Raw genomic sequence first — 8825 nt, 5'->3', positions numbered from 1 at the left:
ATGTAGGGGAAAGCTTTCTCTCTTGGCTCTGGAGGAAGGTCCTTGTCTCTTTTTGACCTTTTGCTCCTGGGTGATCTTCATGGGACTTGGCATCTTTCTTCCCCCATCTCTGCTTGCTTCTAAGTGGCTTTTTTTAACATCTCAGAAGAGATTGACTCAAGACACAAGCTACCCTGATACTTCCTCGTTACCATAACAAAGAAAGCCCAATCTCAAATGGAATTAGAACTACAGGTATACAAAAAAAACCCCAAGCCCGTTGTTATCCAGTCAGTTCCGACTCAGTGACCCTATAGGAGAGAGTAGAACTGCCCCTTAGGGTTTCCAAGGAACGCCTGTTGGATTCGAACTACCGACCTTTTGGTTAACAGCCATAGATCTTAACCACTGTGCCACCACGGTTTCCACCACAGGTTAGTATTTACAACACATGTTTTTGAGGAACCCAGTTTAATCTGTAACAGTCACTGTGTTCTATGTCTGCCTCACAAGTACTGTTACTGAAGCTCTCACCACATACAAGAATGCGTTTCTTTTTATATGAATTCGGTGGCTCAAGTCCATTTAGAGGTACTTCAGAAGAAAGGCCTGATGACCTACTTTAAAAAACTCAGCCATTGAGGGGACCATGGTCTCAGGGAATGTCTGGCTCAGTTAGCATAACGTAGTTTATAAAGAAAATGTTGTACATGCTCCTTTGGTTAGTAGCGTCTGGGGTCTTAAAAGCTTGCCAGCTGCCATCTAAGATACTCCACTGGTCTCACCCCATCTGGAGCAAGAAAGAATGAAGAAAACCAAAGACACAAGGGGAAGGTTAGCCCAAAGGACTAAGGGATCACAACTGCCACAGCTTTCACCAGACTGAGTCCAGCACAACTAGATGATGCCAGGCTACCACCACCGACTGCTCTGACAGGGATCACAGTAGAGGGTCCTGGACAGAGCTGGAGAAAAATGTAAAAAAAAATTCTAACTCACACACACACACACGCAAAAGACATGCAAAAGACAAGACTTACTGGTCCGACAGAGACTGGAGAAACCCTGAAAGTATGGCTCCCAGACTTTTAACTGAGTACTGAAGTCACTCGTGAGGTTCACCCTTCAACCGAGGATTAGACAGGCCCATAAAACAAAACAAGACTAAATGGGCACACCAGCCCAGGGGGAAGGACGAGAAGGCAGGAGGGGACAGGAAAGCTAGTAACGGCGAACCCAGGGTCAAGAAGGGGAGAGTGTTCACATGTCATGGGGGTGGCAACCAGTGTCACAAAACAGTATGTGTATTGTTTAATGAGAAACTAATTTGCTCTGTAAACCTTCATCTAAAACTACAATAAAAACAAAAACAAAAAAACCACTCAGCCATTAAAAACCCTATGGAGCCCAGTTCCACTCTGACACACACGGGGGTGCCGCAGGTGGGATTAACTCCATGACAGCTGTTTGACTGATTAGTTTCTCTAATATGCTGTCTGTGATACAGCTCATTGTTTACACTTCTCCTAAAAGCTATGTATGCTGTCTGATTGCATAGTTGATTTTTTTTTGTGATTTTAAAAATGCTGTTAAATAGAATCATGTGGAACTGTGGTTTTATAGGTCAAAAATGATCAAATATTGGTGATTTCATATGGCTCAACATGATATAGGATTAACTTCCTTATAGTACTACTACTTGCCATTCTTAAATCCTTACTTCTGAGTCTCAGTTATCTAGCTTGAATTGCAAATAATTTTTTTCAGGAAGGAAGTGGGTAGTGTATTCTATGCCTTTTTATATCAGTTGGTGTTCTTACAGTGTCAGCTTTCAATTGAGAGGAATCATTATTGTGTCCCCAGAGATACTAAACCCTCTTTACCATAGAAGTGAGCATTATGAGGAAGGACAGGACTAAAAACTTTGTGAGTGAGTCTTAAGTATGGTATTGAAAGGCACAACTCTTTATTTTCCACCTTTGGTTCCCAGACCATGTGCACTGGTTTTAGGATACTAAGTTGTAGCAACATTGTATCCTGGAGGATAGTATTCCAGCCTCTCAAGGTATTGCTTCCTGTGCAGTAAAGGACCTAGTTTTACCCTCAGTAAGGTGACTTTTGTCCTTTTCTACAGAGAAATAACAGTTGGAGCAACTGGGATGCCTTGGCCAGAGACTTCCAGGCCATAACTCAGAATTTGTGCTGGCCAGACCAGAAAAGACTTACCTGGGAGGTCGATATCAACTAGCCCCTACAGGCATGATTTAGCTTATCATGCAGGACTGGCTGATAAAAAAGCCCTGAACACGGAGGCTCAGAGAGCTTCCTGGTTGATGAGAACATCTTCTCTTGGGAGGGTAAAGTGTCCCTTGGGACATGGAAGCTTCATGTTGGGAACCCTCCCAGACTTTGCTCTAGGCATCTCTTCATTTGTATCGTTTTTGGTGATAATAAATCTGTAGTTGTAAGTATGGTATGCTCTCCATGACCTTTATGAGTTGTTCTCGTGGATTATTGAACCCAAAGGGGTAAGAGGAACAAGCACGTCATAAAGTAAGGATGTCGTGTTAACTCCCAAGTTTATGGCTGGCATCCTGAAGGGGTAGTGGGAACTAGCCCTGAATTTGTGGCCAGCAGGTCAGAATGCCAGGGTGTCATGTGAACTCTCCAAACTTGTGGCTTATGTCTTGCCTATTTGGCAGTCTGAAGGATGGTGTCCTTTAACTTGTGACCTCTGATTTCACTCCAGGTGGCTAGGGTCAGAGAGAGTGTGTGCCAGGGGTAGCTGGCGATGAGGATGGAGAAGTGGGAATGTGAAGTCTGGATTAATCTCCACATTTTGGGGATTGGATTTATGCTGATCCTTACTGTGCACTTTCCAACTAGTCCCATAATTTAATCTTCAGTAGACCACTATCCCATTCTAATTAGTGAATTCTGTGGGCTTTACTTCCATAAGTGAAATCCCTGATTACAAAAAGTGATGAGTAAGAATATAATTGTATAAAAGTTATTTCAGTAGGTGGAATGAATGAAGAAAGCCAACCCAAATCCAGAATTAGTGTTATTCTTATGAGAATGGAGAGCTGCTGCTTTTAATATGTATGTAGATGACCCACAGATAAAGAGTGAGATCTGCCCTATAGAACGTGGAATCCTACTCGTAATGTCAGGCCTATTCTACTAAGTGGAATTTTACTCTGAATGGGCCCAGTACCCTAAAACATGAATGGTAGTTTGCTGGGTGACTGGGTTATAGATCATTTTAATTTTCTTCCCTATGCATTTCTACATTGACTAACTTCTCTGTAGTGAACATGTATTACTTTTGTGTTCAGGTACAATATTTTAGAATGTTAAGGTCAAACCTAGTAGGATTGTAAAATAAATATAAATATCAGATCTAATCTAGCAAGCATGGCCTATAGTAATGAGTAAACAACGGCGTTAATCAGAATTGTCTCTAAATGTTTGCAAGAGGAAGAATTGATGAAAGCCTCTAACAACATGAATTTTGACTTACCTGTGAAAAATCACGGCAGGAGTCCTAAGAAAGGCCTTCTGGCCCCATTCCCCAGTTCGAAATTCCTGAAGAAAGAGGTAAAAATAGTCATGGGCTTTATACAGGACAACAGTGTTATTGTTTCTTCTGGTTGGGTCCCCCACTCACTGGTGATCATACTTCTGCTGATAGGAGGGGAGAAGGTTGTGAAGACTTCCCTCAGACTCTCACTTTTAGAGAGGAGACAGGTGCCTGCATTCCATTTATTCACTAACCGGTTATTCTCACTCTGTCTTGTCCACAGGCAGCTGGCTAAGAGCCTTGGACAGGCTGGTGAAATCGAGCCTGAAACAGAAGGAATACTAACAGAATATGGTGTGGATTTCTCTGATTTCTCTTCAGAAGTTCTAAAATGTCTCCCTCAGAACCTGCCATGGACAATTCCACAAGAGGAATTCAGCAAGAGAAGAGATTTAAGGTAAACACCTGAAACCCTTTAAGAACAACTAGTTTCTACCTTCCTGCCTTCTAACTTAACTTCTCTTGAGGCTGGGCTCATATGTTCCCATCTTTCCAGTGGTCAAGTTGGGTTCAATTGAGAACTAAGTGCTTCTGTACAAACTAAGAGCTTCTGTATAAAGGGTGGGCAAATCATGGCCTGCGAGGTACATCCAGCCCACTGCCTGTTTTTGAACAGCGTGTAGCTAAGAATGGTTTTTACGTTTTTAAATGGCTGAAAAAAATAAACACAAGAATAATATTTCATGAAAATTCTATGAAATTCAAATTTCAGTGTCTATAAAAAAAGTTTCATTGGAACATGGCCGTGTTTATTTGTTGACACATCTATGGCTGTTTTTGCACTACCATGGCAAGAGTTGAGTGTTTACTACAGAGACTGTATGGCCTGCAAAGCCTAGAAGAGTTTCTCTCTGGCTTTTTTACAGAAGACGTTTTGCTAACCCCTGTTCTAGACCATTTTAATTCCAGAAGATACAGTTGTCAGCCTCTTTTCACATTGTTATGCCCCATAGGTGTAGTAGAATAAAGACAGTGTTATCTGGTGAAAAGTGATTTCCTTTAAATGGGCCTCTTAAGGCACAGAGCAAAGGATTCAAGACTTCAGTGCTTGGAGCCTCATTTTAAAGCTTTACTTTTAGGTCTGGAATTTGTTGGAAAGTACTTTTGTGGTGTTTTTATAACAACATCTTCTTTGAAGATGTTTCTTCATTGTGGGATGTTAGTTCTTTTCTGATATTTCTCTTCAGAATTTGGTTTCAGTGCTGGCATTCATTTTGGATGCCACATGGAGATATTTAGGACCAAGAAACTTTTCATACAACCCACTGGGGCTGTGGAAGGCTTTCTGCTAAGGTCATCCCGTGTCAGAGTCTTTTCCACTGCACTTGCTCACTTCATGCAGCTGAACTTATGATACCTTCAGTTCTTGGTGGCCATTACTCCACCGAGTTTGAGAATACTGCTGCTCTTCTCCCTCTTGCTAATGTATCTTTTAGGTATTTACAGCTTTTTTTTTTTTCCTTTCTTGCTGAGGGTAGGTAAGGAAAAGGAGACTTCAGCTGTTCCCCTTTCCTACTTGTTAGTAGCTATCATGAAACACATTACCTTGAAGTCAGTTAACCCAAGTTGCTGTCCTGGCTTTCTGCGTGCCCACCCTTCCCTGAGCCCCTTGCTAGTGCAGAGGTATGTATCTCCTCAGGGGCTTTGAGGTCTTGGATCCACGGGCTTAACTTCAACGCTAAATCTCTGTTTTCTCGTATACAAATTGAAGGGTTTTTTTTTCTGAGATCTTAAGTCTAGGAATATGAAAAGATTTAATGAGAAAAGAAAGTCAAAATGAATGGCTGGACCTTATTGTTGAGAGAACAAATTGGTATAATCATTTGACAATACCTAGCAAAATTTTAAATGTACCTACTGTCATGTCAACACAATGTTGAATTGTGTCCCCCCAGAATATGTGTATCAATTTGGCTAGGTCATGATTTCCAGTGTTGTGTGACTGTCCACCATTTTGTCATCTGATGTGATTTTCCTGTGTGTTGTAAATCCTACCTCTCTGATGTTAATGAAGTGGGATAGGCGACAGTTATGTTAATGAGGCAGGACTCAATCTACAAGATTGGATTGTGTCTTGAGCCAATCTCTTTAGAGATATAAAAGACGTGAGCAGAGAGACAGGGGAACCTTATATTACCAAGAAAGCAGCGCCAGGAGCAGAGCGCATCCTTTGGACCTGGGATTCCTGCGTGGAAAAGTTCCTAGTCTGGGGGAAGATTAATGAGAAGGACCTTCTTCAGAGCTGACAGAGAGAGAAAGCCTCTCCCTGGAGTTGATGCCCTGAATTTGGACTTTTAGCCTACTACGCTGTGAGAGAATAAATTTGTTTTTGTTAAAGCCATCCACTTGTCGTATTTCTGTTATAGCAGCCCTAGATAACTAAAACACCTACCCTTTCACCCAAGGAGCCCTGGTGGTGCAGTGGTTAAGTGCTGGGCTGCTAACCGAAAGGTAGGCGGTTCAAACTCACCAGCTACTCTGCAGGAAAAAAAAAATTGGTGATCTGCTCCTGGAAAGACTATAGCCCAGGAAACCCTAAGAGGCAGTTCTTCTCTGTCGTATAGGGTCACTATAGTTGGAATTGACTCAACGGCACACAACAATAACACCCTTTCACCCAACAAGTCTACTTTCAGGAATCTCCTACTCAAAGAAGTTTACAAGACTGTATGTAAGAATGTTCACTGCTGCTTTGTCGTGACAGTGAGACACTGAGTCAATAGTAGTGTCCCTCAGTAAAGGACTGTTCAACAGCCTGTGTTGTGTCAGTGGATAGCGTTCTCTGCACCTATCAGAAAGAGGTGCTAGAGCCACATGGGCTTTTCTAAAAGGATGGCCATCCTATAATACTAAGTGAAAGAAGCAAGTTTCAGGAAAATAGGAGTATGAGCTGGTCTTTTGTAAATTAAAATAATATAAAAATTATATCAATGTATTTATAGATATATACTAATGCACAGAAAAAGTTCTGGAAGGAAATACATCAAACTGTGGTCAGAGATTACCATGGGGAGTGGCTTAGTAAGGGGATAGGGAAGCAAAGTTTTACTTGATTTTATATGCTGCTGGATTATTTGAGTTATTTTTTTATTAGACTTTATTTTTTAGAGCAATTGTAGGCTTGCAGAAGAGTTGCACAGAAAGAGTGTTTCTCTTTACCCTCCCCCTCCCCCCACAGTTTCTCCTATTATAAATATCTTGCACTTTTGTGGTACATTTGTCACAACTGATGAGCCAATATTGATCCGTTATTATTAACTAAAGCCCATACTTTACATAAGGCTTCACTCCTTGTGTTCTGTGAGTTTTGACAAATGCATCGTGTCGTGTGTCCACCATTACAGTACCATGCAGAATAGTTTCACTGCCCTTAAAACGCCCTGTGCTCCACCTGTTCTTCCCTTCCCTTCTCTCTGGATCTCTGGCAAACACTGATCTTTTTACTGTCTTGACAGTTTTGATTTTCAAGATATAGAGTTGGAATCAGTATGTAACTTTTTCAGGCTGGCTTCTTTCATTTAGCAGTATGCGTTTGGGTTCCTGCATGTCTTTTCATAGCATGATAGCTCATTTCTTTTTATCACTGCATAATCCTCCATTATGTAGATATACCAGTTTGTTTATTCATCACCTATTAAAGGGCATCAAAGCAAAGACAGTTTTATTTCTTCCTTCCCAGTCTATACGCACTTTATTTCCTTTTCTTGTCTAATTATGTTAGCTAGGAATTCCAGTACAGTGTTGAATAGGAAGCGTGTAGAAGAGTCACCCTTGTCTTGCTCCTAATCTTAGGGGGAAAGCATCTAGTTTCTCGCCATTAAGAATGATGTTAGTTGTAGGTTTCTTGTAGATGTTCTTTATCAAGTAGAGGAAGTTCCCCTCTATTTCTAGCTTGCTGATGCTTGTTATCATGGATGGGTTTTGCATTGTGTCAAATGCTTTTTCTGTATGTATTGATATAATCGTATGATTTTTCTTCTTTAGCCTATTGATGTGATGTTGTTGTTGTTGTCAGGTGATGTGTTGATTCGGTTCCAACTCACAGCAACCTTATATACAATAGAACGAAGCAGTGCCTGGTCCTGTGCCATCCTCACAGTCGTTATACTTGAGCACACTGTTGCAGCCACTGTGTCAGTCCTTCTCGTTGAGGATATGATGTGATGCGATGAACCATATTAATTGATTTTTAAATGTTGACTAGTTTTCATGCTTGGACTAAATCCCACTTGGCCATGTCTTGTATTTCCTTTTATACATTGTTGGGTTTGATTTCCTAATATGTTATGTTCATGAAAGATAACTGGTCTATGGTTTTCCTACCTAGGAATGTCTTTATCTGGTTTTAGTATTAAGGTAATGTTGTCCTCATAGAAGGATTTAGGAAGTGTTCCCTCTGCTCCTGTTGTCTGGAAGAAATTGTACAGAATTAATATCATTTCTTCCTTAAATGTTTGGTAGAATTCACCAGTGAAACCATCTGGTTCTGGTGCTTTCTGTTTTGGAAGGTTTAAAATTAGTTATTGATTTAATTTTTTTAATAGATATAGGCATTTTCAGATTATCTTTTTCTTCTTGCGTGAGTTTGGTTGATTACGTTTTTCAAGAAATTGGTCCGTATCATCTAAATTCTCAAATTTTGGGACATAGAGTTGTTCATAATATTCCTTTATTATCCTTTTAATGTTCATGAAATTAGTAGCGATGGCCCCTCTTTAGTTTCTGATAGTGGTAATTTGTGTCTTCTTTCCCTCTTGTTTTTATTAGCCTGACCAGAAGTTTATCAATTTTAGTAACCTTTTCAAAGAATCAGTTTTTAACTGGCAAATGTTGTGTTATCTATATTTTTATCAAAAAAAAGACAAAGAATCAGCTTTTAGATTTGTTGATTTCCTCTATTAATTTTTTTGTTTCCAATTTTATTGATTTCTGCTATAATTTTTATTGTGTTCATCTGCTTACTTTGGATTCGGTTTGCTCTTTTTTTTTTTTTTTTTTTCCAAATTTCCTAACATAGAACCTTAGGTTATTGATTTTAGATCATTCTTCTTTTCTAATATATGTGTTCAATGCTATAAATTTCCCTCTAAGCATTTGTGGGATGCTTTTTCTGCATCCCACAAATTTTCATAGATTTTATTTTCATTTAGTTAAAAATATTTTTTAATTTCTCTTGAGACTTCTTCTTTGACCTGTGTGTTATTTTGAAATGTGTTGTTTAATCTCCAAATATTTTAGTTATCTTTCTGTTACTGATTTCAAG

At 39.9% G+C, this 8825-nt stretch overlaps 1 protein-coding gene across 1 annotated transcript in view; it reads left to right on the top strand.

The window, feature by feature from the left end:
• The first annotated feature begins 1508 nt into the window (after window positions 1-1508).
• LOC111819030 (DIS3-like exonuclease 2) overlaps window positions 1509-8825 on the top strand; it is a 102205-nt gene continuing 94888 nt past the window's right edge. The window contains exon 1 of the mRNA XM_023724513.1: window positions 1509-3959. Coding sequence (XP_023580281.1) covers window positions 3469-3959 — 491 coding nt within the window. The 5' untranslated portion in view covers window positions 1509-3468. The remainder of the gene's footprint in view (window positions 3960-8825) is intronic.

This window comes from Trichechus manatus, unplaced genomic scaffold (assembly GCF_000243295.1).
Source record: "Trichechus manatus latirostris isolate Lorelei unplaced genomic scaffold, TriManLat1.0 scaffold00249, whole genome shotgun sequence".
NCBI lineage: Eukaryota > Metazoa > Chordata > Mammalia > Sirenia > Trichechidae > Trichechus > Trichechus manatus.
Note: the sequence above shows the minus strand (reverse complement) of the source record. Positions and strands in the feature narration are given on the sequence as shown.